This window comes from Penaeus japonicus, unplaced genomic scaffold (genome assembly GCF_977035675.1).
Source record: "Penaeus japonicus unplaced genomic scaffold, GWHDUDI00000001_assembly GWHDUDI00000002, whole genome shotgun sequence".
Lineage (NCBI taxonomy): Eukaryota > Metazoa > Arthropoda > Malacostraca > Decapoda > Penaeidae > Penaeus > Penaeus japonicus.
In genome coordinates, this window is record NW_028234404.1 from 47,014,427 (window position 1) to 47,030,889 (window position 16,463).

A 16,463-nucleotide genomic window follows, 5' to 3' on the forward strand; every position below is an offset into this window, starting at 1 on the left:
TTACTTTTTAGATTAAAATGTATTATCCTCTCAGATTTTACTGCACATAGCAAAAATGTTAATACATATCCAGAGAAGAAGGAAAACATAAAATAAAACCTAGGCATTGAAACATTTACCAACGAACGTGGGATAAGGTTTGAGCAGTACAGCTGTAACAACTCGACTCCGAATAATGATTATGATCAATTATGAAAACATTCTTGCAAACTAGGTAGTCTCATGAAGATTGGGGCTGTCTACACACTATCTACACAATATTTTTACACTTGATTTCGGCTGCAGTTTTGTAGCCATCACACTTCTACTCATGTGCACTAAAATTTACACAAATTTAACAGATGAGAACATCCCCAGCACCACTTGTGTAAGAAAGCAAAATCCCTCTTCCAAAAACTTAAAAAGCTTGAACAATGTGGCCATTTTCCAATTGCTGTTTAATTATTATTCTTTTTTTTTATTTTTTATTTTTATGTTTACAGCATTCAAAAACATTTTATTTCCCCCCCAAGAGAAACTGCTTTCTCACACCTGCAGTATGGAGCAGTAGTTGACCAGGTTATGTAAACCACGGTTCAAATTACTTCTGGTGCAGTCTTGAAGTGTCGGTTTTGTCTTTATTACATCCTTCACCAGGATTCTGTACATTATATATATATATATAGCTGTATGTCACTGTTACTTACTGGAAACTTTAAATATAACAATGGGTAAAGTAGAAACAGCCATAATAACATTAATATCCTCAGTAAGTAACAATGAAATACATATGGAATCATGAAGAGACCAGGCCTCTTCTTTTACTAAATATTCTTGGGGTCAACTAGAAATTAATTTCCATATTGGGATATTAAATAAATTTCCACAAGTAATAGCGACACAAGTGCTGGCTGTGGGAAGTTCACTGACGATGGCAGGTGATGCGAGCCATGCAATCAGTCTTGAGCTCTAGTAATTCTTGCGCTCACAGTAACAGCTTAATAGTAGGTCTCCAGTTCCATCCAACCACCTGGGTTCCTACGGAGGATGAAGCGACGTATCTCATCATAGATGAAGATAAGCAGGGAGAACGGAAGAGCAGGCAGCCACCAGTAGAACCTGTGAAAAGAAGGATGGATGTTAGTTTCCCTCAGTCACATGTATGTTTAAAACTATTTCCAAGAATGCAAGTTCACATTCAAGTAGCATTTTGTTCCTCCACTACTACTACTACACAATGCGGCTACTTACTTCAGTGGGTACATGCGAAGACCCTTGTCCATGCCTGGGGTGTAGGAAAGGAAGGCAGCCAAAGTGGTTTCAAAGATGAGACCAAAGTTCAGCACCCAGTTCCTGAAAGGAATGACAGCATTTCAATATCCGGAAAGAAATGCCTACAGTGGTGCTTGTGTTTATGTTGTACCTTGGCAAGTACAGGTTATAATGAATCAATACAAAATTTTCACATGAATATATGGATATCACCAAATTAACACATTTTTAAGCCTATCACACCAGGATAATTTTTGCTGAGCTTAGAGTACTTACTTCATGCCCTGGTGGACAATAGAGTTACGGCGGGTCTTGCAAATGATCAAATCAGCCCACTGCACAATCACAATGGAGGTGAAGAAGGCAGTGTGGCAGGTGTACTCGAGAATCTTACGGTCGTGGAAGGTCTGTTTGGAGAAGAGACAAAGTAATCATGAAAAGAACATATTTACCACATTCTAAAAGGCATATTTCTAAACCTCACATGAGGTCTCTCATTTCATCTATGCAGTCCAGTAAGAATGACAGTCCTATCATACAATTGTTCATGTCTATATAAAACAAGAAACCTACCCATTCCTGTCCATAGTGATCCTCCAGATCGTTGATGGCCTTGCTGTCCCAGCGCTCACGGAGACCAAAGAGATGAGGTGGCAGGAAGCCATTCTCAGCCATGATGACAAAGTAGGTGAAGAATCCAGCCAGGGCTTGGATCATACCAATCTGACCATAGGCCATTGAGATGAGCCTGTTGTGTGGGGAATACAACATACAATTAAAATTTATCAAAAAATAAGGTATGGTATATAGTTATTCTATCTTTTTGATCCACTAAGTTTTGTAACAAAGATTCTTTTTTTTAATATTAAAAAGAAGTAATATCCCCGTACAAAATGTACTTTCATTAACTGAGGGAGATGCCAGGGATATGTGACACTGTATTCCTGAGTTCTATCTGGTGATTATAGAAAAGTAAAAAGTAATCAGATAATGCACAACATCAAAAAGTGCAGTTATTAATTATATATAGAAAAGTTGACAAGGGAAGAATGCAAAATTCATTCTACATAAAAAGGCCAAACTATCTGATATTTGTGTCAAAAAATACCTCAAATAAATACATATAATTACTGTAATCTGAAGAATCCCTTCTGAAAATTGCAACACTGCAATTAAAATGCATCTAACAGGTAAGATATGAACTCTTGCTATGTATAAACATACTATCTACTATAATCAGAGTAAATACTTAGGGTTAGTCATAGTATCCAGTAGTGTTATTGAATAAAACCTTAGTTAAAAGTGAGAACTCTACAAGAAAAATTCAGGCTTTGTCTCTATGGGGTATCTGCACAGATGAGGTTCCCTTACCCTTTTCTTAGATGCTGTAGATCCTCTATGGTGGTGGAACATATCATTTTACAGAAAAAACAAAACAAGATTCATGCATTCAATTTCCTCAGATTCCATGCATAGGGAAAACGGAAGTTTGTACAAATGTTGGGGGCAACTTTCACAAACGGTTTGAGGTATGGATAAAGAGTGCCTTATCAGTCCATTACAAAAAGAATAGATACAAACGCAGTGCGAACACAAATCCACTGGAAAATTCTTATCCCAGTTAACTCACAAACATGGTGCATGAAGGACTCCTGTATAAACAAAGCAGGTAGAAGATACTGACAAAGTGTTGATATCCTTTACAGTCGGGCCACTAATAATCCATGGACTGGACAATCACAAGTGATGTAAAATAAATCATTATGTACCTGCCTATGTATGAAAATGTTACATATTATTTGTTAACATCTCTACTCTGCCTACATCCACATCCTTGTATGATGTGCCACAATGTACATTTTCATAGAACACTGACTATCAAACAATGAAGGCTTCAGCAATTACAAACAAACTGTAGTATAGGCTGAGAGCTGGCATTCCATGGATAAGGTATAGATATACATAAACCTAAGCAATAAAACATTGACCAACGAGTGTAAGATAAGGTGGTTCTGTGCAATGTATTGATGCGCCTGTCTGTAAACATAGTCCGAACACATACATTTTCTTGGTGAAAATTCTAAAACATCAATTACAGCTCTCCAATGGGAGCAGTATGCTTCACCTTGACACCAACCAAACATTCTTGATATACAGTAACAAGGGAGAATGGGCTTGCGAAAAACCTCCTGAATAGTGGTGGCAGCTCACCTGTAATTGACAAGTTTGTCGTGCCACGGGTCTCGTGGTTGGCGCTTCATAATGTCCGATTCTGCAGCCTCATAGGCCAAGGAAATGGCCGGGACCTGCGCATTTGTGTAAAAATTTACGGAAAATTAGCAATGCTCACGGGCATCCAGGAATGCTTCCATGAGGATGGTGTGGCGATGAACAATTACTTAGCTGGCCCCTATCAATCGGTGATGTGGTTAGCCCACACGCCGTGGTGGTTCATAGGTGGGTAGAGGGCAAGGCAGGAGCCGTAAAATAGACTAGAACCACCCCTTTTCCCCCTGTAACTAGCATGAAAAGCCAGTCAGCCTAGCAACGACCTCTTCCCACAGTGAAGACCACCGACTGGTGTGGCTATGTAGATGGATCATACGCATTGCATTTCAAGTTCTAGAAGCATCATCTACTTACATTGTAAGTCAGACTGAGACAGACACAGACAATTTCCTAAGTAATACAGCCCATTTAATAGGAAGCATCTGAGCAGCCGAATTGCATACTGCCGTTATCGCCGCGTCATTCACGCTACGGTGCACTTCTACAGTACATGGCTGGAACACAGGACCCATGGTATGAACCACAGCAATTTCGGAATATATCCTTCGAAGCAATTAGAACAGTCTTTGGACACGTAAAGCATCATGGATCAAAGAGAACAGGGGTGTAAAAATAAACAAAGGAAAATTAAAAGATGTGGAAATAGAATAGGCACACCATGCACACAAAGCTCTTTCTAACTCATGCATCAGTTATTCCAATGAAGAGAACTTTTTTGATTTATATGCACCCACCAGAATAAAAGAAAAGACAAAATAAAGGACTGACTTTTTTTTTTAATCCTCAATGCTATTCATGAGTGAAAACCATGAAAGCATTTTGTAAGTTTGTGCAAGAAGTTTCTAACAGTAATACAATACAAAAAAAAAAAAAAAAAAAAAAAGTTCAACCTTAGAAATCCTTCCTTATATAAGTGACCAAATGTTTGGTAGAATGAATAAACTTTAACCATAATTCCACAAACACTGAAATTGTTGGTCAAATATATGGTTTTGCTCAAACAATAAAAAAGAGAGCATGCAAAAATAAAAAAAAAGAAATATAAACCCCCATGATTGTGAAACCATTCATAAAAAAGAAGAGGTAGCATATCTTTGGACAACACGCTTTCAAAAAAAGAAGAAGAAAAAAAAAAAAGTTCAAATTGTTATACCACCACCATTTTTTCGACAACAAGCTTGTTAGTTGGATTTCACTAACTCACTCGACGAGAAGAGAAATACATGAAGTTGTTAGTATGCAAATTGTTGCACTTCGTAAAAACATTACCTCTCATTCACAAGCTTGTCGCTGAATGGATTTCGGGGCTGGCGCTTCATAATATCAGACTCAGCTTCTTCATAGGCAAGGGAAATGGCAGGCACCTAAATATTAACCAAATAAGGAGGTTAAAATAGAATTGAACAAAATGAAATGCAAAACACATTGGGACGAAAGTGACACGTGAAATTAAAGATAAGAACCACTACAAATGCTGCAGCTTGCATAACCTGGAATCTTAAAATGCACTTAGAAATAAAAGAAAATGCAATAAATGTACCAAGATATGAGCTCTGCTCTGTCCTGTTGGGCATGTGCTAGCATTACCAGAAAGATGGTGACAGGCCCCTTGAACAGCAGTAAATTTGTGTGTAGGGGATCTCGGATAGGCTAAGACATGAGACAAGATGATTTTGGACCTGAATTCATTGTACTCTAAAGAAAAAGAGCACACAAGCCTCAGTCATCGTGTCCCATACAAAAAGAGTACTTAAGCAAGCTGTGCTTTTAGTGCTAGTTCCTGATTGCTTAGACTCTGTCCTTGTATTGTTCTGTTTTGGTTTCAAGCACAGCTGATGCTTGTACATACTCTGGATCTGCATCTGCTAGAGAACATTCATGCAAGGGTTCGATCACTGAGATTCTCCAGCATCTGGGTTGATTGATCTGATATTAGGGTGTAGGATGGATATACAGGAAGTGATATATATATATAGGGAGAGAGAGATAGGCAGAGAGAAAGTGAGAGAGAGAGAGAGAGAACCTGCACACGTTACCTCTCGTTCACAAGCTTGTCGGTGAACGGATTTCGGGGTTGACGCTTCATAATATCAGATTCAGCTGCTTCATAGGCAAGGGAAATGGCTGGGACCTGTCATGGCCAGCACAGGACAAGAGGCAGACAAAAAAAGACAGATATGAGACCAGATACACACGGGGTGAACTCTTTGAGGCACGACACTATGGTGATGAATATGGCATGCATGGCAGGTCAATACACACAAACACCGCTTGCAACAGGTGCAACCTTCAGGCCTCTCAACTTATATTTTTGGTATAAAGATAAAAACTGATATGAAAATATGGAGACCAGCATGCTTTCATATTAAAATTTAATTCAAGAAAAACAAAAAAAAAAATCTAATATCTATGTGGCCTGAAAAATACACTTTACAGAACACGGCCCAAGTTGTGCGATATGGACGGCTGAGAGTTAGCAAGTCTACACACTCAGCCTGCAGTGGCAGGGTGATCCGTGTGCAAGATGACATTGTGAATGAAATTTATGAATAATCCCAGACAGTGGTGAAAAAATACTATCAGTTCTGATAATTGCAGATTACTTAATGTGATGGACAGGAGCATATGTATATAAAATTCTAAGAAAAGTATTATGGTAGTATGCTCTAACCAAAATCCTACTATAAAATTTTTCAAGTTAGCAAGTTCTAACTTATGGCATCAGTATAAAAAATCTGAATTTATCAGACAAAAATCACAAAATGTCTATATCTGTGACTTGCACTCTGGGGGAAAATTTAATGAAAAAGAAAAAGTGCATTCCAGTTACCATAAAAAGAGAAAAAAAAAGCTATATGGGTATATTGGGCCATTAATAACAATAATCATCATTATAATGATTATAAAAATATTGATTTGTTATCCATCTATGAATAATAGAAAGGATATAAGCTGAGTTAGAGGGAAGAGGAACAGGAAGCAAAGATCTTCATGAAAAATTTAAGTTATGTTGCAAAATGCTCTTGCACCATCATTATAGGATTTGTGTGCTGAAATGTTTGTCTGTCAATGTATTTATTTAAATGTTTTTTTCTGTGCTTGGTGTGTGCATACATATGTATAGACATGTATAAAAGTAAACTATACAAGCATACACACATGAATATCGTGTGCGAATGTGTATATAATATAAGAATGTGATTGCCTGGTCACAGTGAATGATGACATTTAGCAAATGGTGAGGCATAGGAGAAAATTTTGAAGTATTAGAATAAGCACAATGAAGTAAGTAGCTTAAAAGAAGAGTTCATTAAATTTTCATAGCTTTTGTAGAATAATTTATTGGGGGAGAGAAAATAAATACTAGCAAGATCATTCTCATGAACCTAATTTCGAGTTTTAATTTGAAATATGGATAAAATATGAATAAAAAAAGGGGGTAAATGCATTCTGCTGCTTGTTATCCCCCGCCAGCCCATTTTGATAAGCCGAGAGAATTCAGATTGTTGGTCCCTCAACAATCTGTTTTTCTTAAAAATACCTTACTAAAATTGTCCACTCTTGTCTTCTTATTCTTTTCTTCAATGTTATAAAATATATAAAAAAAGAAACATGCAAAACATGGTCTTTTCAAATTTGAGACCAAACCTTTGCCTATTAAGTCAGAAAAATCCCATAGCCAATTTTGCGTGCTAATAAAAGTGGCAGAGTATGAAATTTGCCATCTTGCAAAAGCTGGATAAAAAATTCGTTCCATGTTATCCATTCTTATGCAGCCCTTTTTACCTTTCGTTGACAAGTTTGTCTTTGAATGGATTTCGTGGATATCGTTTCATGATATCACTCTCCGCAGCTTCATAGGCCAGTGATATGGCTGGGATCTACCGAGAGGACGGAAATTGTACAGGGAATAAACGTGTAGGGTGTGTAAAGAGGCAAATCTTAAGGCTTTCCAATTTTACAAAGCAAGGTACTCTACATTATGGATAAGTTTTGCTACTGAACTTGAATATTACTTATAACAATGAATAGGCAAAGAAATTTACTTTTCAAGAATTACCTGGCAATTACTTTACAACTATGCATTTTTTCCCATCTACAACAGAGGTGATATCACCGTTTGACTCAGTACCTCTCATTAACCAATTTGTCATATATAGGATCTCTGGGGCGCCTCTTCATTATGTCATTTTCTGCTTGTTCATAAGCCAAGGATATAGCTGGCAGCTTGGGAAGAAAAAGTCCATAACTGGTAAAATATATGGCAAAATATGTAAACCCAGGGTTATATATGTTTGTATATTAAATGTGGCAAAAAATTATTGGGGTCTGGCCATGTGTTTAAATTACTGAGTGGATATTAAACTTTGAAGTAAAATATTGTTCTGGGAGAGAAAAAAAAAAGTGTGTCACCCTTCCCTTGAAAGTTGTCTTTGGGAATAAAAGTTAGCTTGACTTACCATGTCAGTACCCAGATCAATGCAGAGAATGGTCACAGTTCCAAGGGGAAGTGGGACTGAGGCAATCATGAAGAACAAGAAAGGAGAGATCTCAGGGATGTTAGATGTCAGAGTGTATGCAATGGACTTCTTGAGGTTGTCGAAAATAAGCCTGCCTTCTTCAACACCAGTAACAATGGAAGCAAAGTTGTCATCCAACAAGATCATGTCAGCAGCTTGCTTAGATACATCAGAACCAGCAATACCCATGGCAACACCTGTAAGTATAAGATTCAGCATCATTAACATTGCAAAATTGTGTGTATAATCCAAGTATATTTCAGCAAAAATTTTGTGCATTATCAAAAATCAAATATACTAGTAATTTTAGTTGGCAAAACCACTTACCAATATCAGCCTTCTTCAGAGCAGGAGAATCATTCACACCATCACCAGTTACAGCTACAATGGCACCCATACGCTGGCAACCTTCTACAATGATCAACTTCTGTTGAGGGGAGGTACGGGCAAACACAATTTCAGTGTGGTGGAGGAGGACGTCATCCAACTGTTCAGATGTCATGTCGCGAAGTTCGGAACCGTGAACAACAGCAGCCTTTGCTTCAGTGGGGTCAACCTCCTTGATGGGGATGTTCAGCCTCTGTGCAATATCCTCAACAGTCTCGTTACCTTCAGAGATGATACCCACAGACTTGGCAATAGCCTTGGCAGTGATGGGGTGATCACCAGTAACCATGATAACCTTGATACCAGCAGATCTGCACTTTGCTACAGCATCAGGTACAGCAGCACGCGGAGGATCAATCATAGACATCAGACCCACGAAGCGCAGACCATGGACAGGGAAGTTCACAGCATCAGCATCGAAGGGGTATCCAAGTGGGTATTTGTCAGTTGGCAACATGTAGTCGCAGAAACCAAGTACACGCTCTCCAAGGCCACCCAATTCAAGGTAGGCATTGTTAAAAGCTTCCTTCATTTCTTCATCGAGGGGCTTCTCCTCTCCATTGATGTAGATGGAGGAGCAACGTTCCAGGATCCTCTCAGGGGCTCCCTTCATCACAACAAGGTATCGTGGGTCGTTCTTATCCTCAGTCTCGTGGATGGACACTTGGTACTTGTTGGTGGAATTGAAAGGAATTTCACATACCTTCTTGTTACGTGCACGCCAGCCCTTTACATCACCAACAGCTAATTCCACACACTTCAGCAGAGCAGCTTCAGAAGCATCGCCGTTTACTTCACGTTTCAGGATGGGAGTGTTTTCCATGCCAGTCTTGAATTCAGCACGGTTGCAGAGGGCAGCAATTCTGGACAAAGCCTTCCAGCCTTGTGAGGTCTTGTCATACTGGCAGCCAGACTGATCTTCAGATGTATCAGCTTCAATGATGGTGTTGTCGAACCACATATGTGCTACTGTCATACGGTTCTGGGTGAGGGTTCCAGTCTTATCAGAGCAAATGGTAGATGTGGATCCCAGAGTTTCCACAGCCTCCAAGTTCTTTACAAGGCAGTTCTTGGCAGCCATGCGCTTGGCAGTAAGAGTCAAGCACACAGTGACAGTGGCTAGCAGACCCTCAGGCACATTGGCTACAATGATACCAATGAGGAACACAACAGCATCCAACCAATGGTACCCTGAAATTATGAAGTTCACAAATTAGTTGGATAAATTTTATGCTCATAAAACATCTTTCAAAGATAAGGGACTGAGTATAAGAACCTTCATCACATTTATTAAGCCATGTACCACAATCTGACTGAAGTCAAGAGTAATATTACATATTTGACAAATACTTTCAACTAGGAAACCTTACCAAGGATGAAGGCAATAACGAAGAAGGTCACACCCAAGAAGACAGCCACACCAGTAATGATGTGAATGAAATGGGTAATTTCCTTGGCAATGGGAGTTTCACCAGTTTCCAATCCAGAGGCCAAACCAGCAATACGACCCATCACAGTGTTGTCGCCAATCATGATAACAATACCCTTGCAGGTACCTGTAAACCATATACAAATTAGTGGTTACAGCTCTTTCAATGTCATTAATACTGTGACTTAACAATAATCAATGAGGAGTTTGAATCAGGAAAGATATGAAAATCTAAATGTACAGCACAAAATAACACACCCTCGACAGCATTGGTGGAGAAGAAAGCCAAGTTCTTGGTCTCAAGGGGGTTCTCAGAAGTGAATTCAGGTGATCGGCTCTGGGGTTCGGATTCTCCAGTCAGGGAAGAGTTGTCGACCTATAGAGTGAGAGAGATGTTTGCATTACTGCTTTCTACTTAGTCTTCAATATAATTGAAAGCCTAAAACACACAAATCAATCAGTAAAAAAAATAAATGGAAATATCATATTAAAACCATCACTACAATTAATATCATAAATATTTATTTTACAAGACCAGAAACTAACCTTGAAGCCCCTGCTTTCGATGACACGGATATCAGCAGGGATACGATCACCAAACTTGACCTCTACAATGTCTCCTATGCACAGTTCCTCAGCCTGAAGATTCTGCTTCTCACCATCTCGAAGAACAATAGCATACTGATTGAAAAAGAAGTATCAATTAGCTTCAGTGTTTAATAACATGTAGTTATTTTAAATCTTACACTAACATATCAGATCAATCTTTATATCTTAGTTAATTTTTCTCTGCTCTAATTTCTTAAGCTGCTTAACAGTATGAACTGAAATTCAAATACTAAATCTAAACTTTGATGGAAAAATAAAAATAATATATTATCAAGTACTCACTAGACACACACACACAAATATATAAATATGAATATATATATAAATATATATATATATACATATATATATATACATATAAATACACATATATATATACACACATATATATACTTACTTACACACACACACACACACATATATATTTCATTTGCTTACCTGAGAAGAATCATGTTAAATATGTAATGCTTAAGTTTCAACTCCAAGTTCAAATTGTTATAGGATACCAGATACAATTTAATAAATAGAGAATTTGCCTTTCTGTTGAAACTTACAGCAGGGATAACTAAAGACTAATCAAATATCAAACAGCCTTACCATGGGTCCTTTTGTAAGGCATGAAGTCTGACTTCAAAATTTATGGGCTAAACCAATGCCTGGTTATTAAACTCTATCCTTAAATCTGTATTCTGTTAAGTATATTACTAAAGCAAATCATTCAGCTGATACACTGACATCTACATATACTTTTTCAATCAAAGTTCTAGAAATACAGGAGTAATTCATGTGTCATTGAATAAGAAAGTCAGATTGAATCTTCAAATCATTAAGAATGGATTAAAATTTTCTTTGTTGATGTCAGTGTACTATAATGCTATCAATCACATTAATGCACACACCAAAATGTTAGTGGAAAGGTGGTCAGCTAACTTAGTTAGGTTAAGTAAAGAAGATATGATACTTTGACATAAGAGTAAAGAAAGATTAAATTACTAGTGTCCATACCTTCAGTTTGGGCATACGGAAAGTGTTAGGAAAAAGGTCACAATACACGAAGAGGAAATAAGATTGAGGATAGACACACAAAAAGATGTCACAGATAAGTCAAGAGCACAAGGGCAGAAAAATAGATTTTAGTGACAGAAGCAAGAGGATCAGAGAAGAAACTTAGATTAGAACAAGGTCTCTAATGCATCAATAAATATCAACTGCACCAACAGATTTGTTAATTGGCCAATCATACTATATTTATTACTGCAAAAAGATCCAGTGATGCATGGACACTGACAACACAATACGCTTAGCAATACAGCTTCAACTAATCATTCGCATCTTCACCTGAGGGACCATGTTCTTGAAAGATTCCATAATGCGGGAGCTCTTGCTTTCTTGATAATATGAGAAGACGCCTGTGATGATCACGACAGCTGTGAGCACAATGCCCAGGTACAACTGCAAACAAGCTTACTGGTCAGTACTTATTTTTGCAATTCTTATCATTTTACTTTTTCCTTAACCTTCAGTATCAAATTAATGTTCTGGATCTTCTTTTACACAGACACAGAGGTAAAAGTAGTGTACTCTGTGTAAAAGTGCTGCATCTGGATGTGCTAAAAGGCAACAAAATTAAAAGGAAAGGGGAAGATAATGGCCAATGCAGAAGGATCCTATATTTATACATGTCTGATTTTATGCAATCTAAGACTCTTGGTCGATTTGAGTCTCACTCAGCTTCAAAGAAAATCAAGAAAATAAAAAATTGATAAAAAGCAATGGGGGGGTGACTTGCAATGGTCAGGCATAAAATGAAAAATATCAAAATATAAAATTTACCGTAATTGTGCCTGTCTTGTGAACTCCAGACCATCATTCCTTTGTAATATCTTCTTTCCTCACATAGGGGAAAAAAAAGGGTGCCTTCTATCTATAATTCCCTGGACTATTTTGCCTCTGCTTTCTTACCTCTCCCAATTCCCTATCTAATTCAATCTAATTTTTTCCTCAAGTGATCGCATACCCACCACAATTCACTACCTTTGTACTCCTCATAAGAACTGCAGGAGAGAGACTGACATCTGCCACATACCTAAGGTATATAGCATCACTACAGGTTTACCTGAGGCACCATGTTCTTAAATGAATCCATAATGGCAGAGGACTTTGCCTCCTGATAGTAGGAGAAGACGCCTGTTATAATCACCACACCAGTCAGCACAACACCTAGGTACAACTGTAAAATATCACCATGTTAACAGTTTTGAAAAATCTGATTTCACATGGACCCTCCCACATCTACAACAAGCACACAGGTATGGCCCCGTGGATGCATGAACGCACCTATATACATACACACACATCAAGACTATAAATCTTTCCTTTATTATCATTACTATTCTGTCTAATTCTTACCCTTCAAAACTTAATATCAATTGCTTTATTCAATCTTTCTATACAGGAATTTTTCTGTCAATAGCAACCTGAAAAACTGGAAAATATAGGAAATGTTTAAATATACAAAAGTCACTCTGTCGAACTACTAAAACTCCAACATCTGCATGCCAGCTGCTTGTCAAATTAAATCCTTTAAAGAAGAAAAGAAATGTTATGTCTAATAATAACTACACATATGAAAAATGACAATACATATATTAAACTTCATATATTAAAAAAATCTATGGTCTTGACATCAATTTTTAAACTGCATTTCTCATTAACTGCTTTTGCTCAAAAGGCTTAATGTATACTTATAACTAATAAATTCACAATTTATTATCTAACTGTAAAGCTAAAAATAAATTGATGTAACTTGTAGTTTTTAAATACAAATTGTGACATGTTATTTGATCAGGTAACACAGTTTTCTAAAGTACACTAAAGTTAGGCCTACCTGATTATATAAAAAAAAAAAAAAAAAATCTGACAAGAATTTTAACCAAAGGAAATGTCTACAAACATCAAATTTAATATTTTCTCTAATTGTAAGTTGCCTGAATCAATTTTAAGGCTATGCATCTTAGTTTACATACAAGACAATAATTACCAATTAATGTATATATCAAGAGAAATTCCCTCTATCTGCTACAAAACATTAAAAACCTACGTTGTCCTTGTTGGGTTCCTCTTCTGCGGCTGTCTCAATGGAGTAGGCGATGAAGCAGAGGATAGCGCCAATCCACAGCAGGAGTGAGAAACCTCCAAAGAGATTTTTGCAGAACTTGACCCATTCTGGAGTCTGCTTGGGTGGGGTAAGAGCATTCGGCCCATCTCGCTCAAGGCGGCGCTTAGCCTCACTTTGTGATAGACCCTGGAAGGTTATAGGAGACGTCAGCAATGCTTGAGTCATGGAAGACGACACACGAAAGTGTTACAATTGGACTTGTATTTGACTTAACTCCTTGGGTATAAGCTTCTATATTCTATTCATTGGTATATAATATAATTTAATTCACAGCAGTATTCTCCATCTATGTAATATGTCAACATTATAACTGAGAACTCATGTGAACTTACTGTGTCTGGGTTAACAGTGAGACGTTGAAAAAGTTCCTCAATAGGGACCTTGTGCTCATCAAGTTCCAACTCCTGCTTCAGATCACTCAAATCTTTTTCTCCCTTCTTCCCTCCTTTAGCCTTTTGAGGCTTTTTCTTCGACTGAAATAAAAATGTAAAGGTCAATACATGGCTGATATTTAAAATCAAAAGGGAAGATGCACTAAAATTTTGAGATTTATTACAACCAACAATCTGTATACTTGTAATCTTTTATCTTTTGAAGAAAAAATAAATAAATATGAAAATGAGTAATCTTTATATCAGATACTAAAAACTTAAAATGGAAAAGAGCAAACATGAAAACTCAACTGATCCTTTTTTTTTTTAATTACAAAAACAAATTACTTAGGAATAAAATTTCAAAAAGAAAAGAAAAATTCAACATGTCATATACAGAAATATTAGTAAGTCCTTATGAAAAGTTATATAGGTCTTGGTACAAAGAACAATGTCAAACAGACACACTATACATTCATAGCCATTCAACATTCCCACCAATGAGTCTTTAACATGCATCAAACCCAATCACCTGGTAAGAAAAGAAGCTCACACAATGGTCTAAGACTGCCACAGATAATCAGAAGCAAATTTAAATTCATCGTTCTCAAACTTTTATATATATATATATATATATATATATATGAATGGGATTTTCTGATCAATATCGGTAGCCTTCTAGATCACTTTTGCTATGATAGCTTTGCTTTGCAGCTCTTTAGACTCAGAGGTAATATGCTATATCACATCATAGCCTTCCGAATCATTAATCTGTATTCTTAAATAGATATCATTGGCATTTTATGTGCATGAAGTGCATAAAGTAATACTGTGACAATTGTTTATACACTTCTCTGCACATTCACCCAATGTTATACAAGACTTGCATACAAGAAATACAATACAAATATAATAAAATCAAAGAAAATATGGTACAAGAAGACAATTGTCAAACAGAAAATACAACAAAGGAAAGTTTCACAAGAAGAAATAACACAGAAAATATTAGTCCTTCAAAAGCTGAAAGACCACGGAAAAAATAAGTTTCATAAAGTAATTTATTTCAGATATACATTACAAAATGTGAAATCTCCCAAACAATTGTCTGGGACTAAAATATGACAAGTCCATGCATATCTATAACCCATCACCAACTAAATACTTATACCATTAAAGATTTCTATCATCTGAAGGTTAAAAAGCTTCTGATGCATTCTACGACTTTCTTCTGGATAGAAAAAAGGCAGGACTGCCACATCAGAGCCACACTCAAACTTTGGTAAATCTAATTAATTTTAAGATTCGACGTAGCAGAGTTGAAATGGCGTAAGCATTCAACATTTGCCTTCCTGCTTAATCATACTCATCCGGGGGATCTGCTGAATGATTTACAGCATCATCTTTTACCTGACTCTGTGAACCTTTTACCGCTACTAAATTTTAACCGCTACTAAATTTGAAAAAATTTTACTAGCTGGGATATGGACCTGTATGTCTGTTGTAAATCAATCTGGACTCGTACTGTTCAACGGTGTATGACTGTGAAAATCATAAAACAGAATAGTGCATCACTTACAGCCACTAGTAAATCTACAGTTCCTTTTACTGGGTTGGAGAAGTGCCTTCAACTATCTTCATCTAATATGCATTTGTCACATTCAAATAAAATATAAGAACTATATAAATTAAGAAAAGAAATATTACCAAGGGTTTTTTTTTTCTTTTTTTTTTTTTCTTTTTTTTTGCATGTGCTTGCATTTAAGGATACTGTATTCAAATAAAACATTTATTTCTAATTCCTAAGGACATGATTCATAGCAATGGGAATTAGGAAATAATTTGGATTCTACGAGGTACAACATAAATAGGGTATTGATGAAGCACAATTAAAACAAAAAACAGAAAAAACAAATACACGTGGACATTCTGAACAAAACCAGAAAATGTAGCCAAGATAAGAGGGGTGGCTCTTGTAAAAAGCAAAAAATTCTGTTAATCTAAATTATGATAATAAACAGGCAATAAATCAACATATCCAATTCTAGAAATAATGTAAGCTACAAATAAATAGTTCATGCAGTTTTAAGGATAACAAAATTTCAGGTCTACTTGTGGCAAGTGGAGAAAATACAACAAAATTTCATACAACAAGCTGTGCAAACTACAGAATAAAAATCATGTGAATTAACAGAATGAACAAATACCAATTTGTGTGTGTATATATATACTCACATATATATGTATAAATGTATGTATCTGTATGTATGTATGTATGTATGTATATATGTATGTTTATAAATGTGTGTGTATGTATGTATGTGCATATCTATATGTATATGTGTATATAGAAATTGATTATATATATATATATATATATATATATATATATATATATATATATATATATATATAAATAAAAATTTATACAT

General features: G+C 36.3%; 1 protein-coding gene across 25 annotated transcripts in view; it reads right to left on the minus strand.

Annotated features, from left to right (window-relative positions):
• Atpalpha (sodium/potassium-transporting ATPase subunit alpha) overlaps positions 1–16,463 on the minus strand; it is a 207,329-nt gene continuing 190,866 nt past the window's right edge. For 8 of the 25 annotated variants that reach the window (XM_086552198.1, XM_086552169.1, XM_086552120.1 and 5 more), the window contains 13 exons: positions 13,996–14,136; positions 13,586–13,789; positions 11,824–11,937; positions 10,423–10,557; positions 10,135–10,252; positions 9,818–10,003; positions 8,388–9,638; positions 8,001–8,257; positions 4,810–4,904; positions 1,825–1,999; positions 1,528–1,658; positions 1,231–1,332; positions 1–1,098 (listed from right to left, as the gene is read on the minus strand). In XM_086552198.1, coding sequence (XP_086408324.1) covers positions 978–1,098; positions 1,231–1,332; positions 1,528–1,658; positions 1,825–1,999; positions 4,810–4,904; positions 8,001–8,257; positions 8,388–9,638; positions 9,818–10,003; positions 10,135–10,252; positions 10,423–10,557; positions 11,824–11,937; positions 13,586–13,789; positions 13,996–14,136 — 3,030 coding nt within the window. In that variant the 3' untranslated portion in view covers positions 1–977. Of the gene's footprint in view, positions 1,099–1,230; positions 1,333–1,527; positions 1,659–1,824; positions 2,000–3,462; positions 5,672–7,326; positions 7,422–8,000; positions 8,258–8,387; positions 9,639–9,817; positions 10,004–10,134; positions 10,253–10,422; positions 10,558–11,823; positions 11,938–13,585; positions 13,790–13,995; positions 14,137–16,463 lie in introns of all 25 variants that reach the window. The other 17 variants (XM_086552173.1, XM_086552126.1, XM_086552208.1 and 14 more) reach the window with 5 other exon arrangements.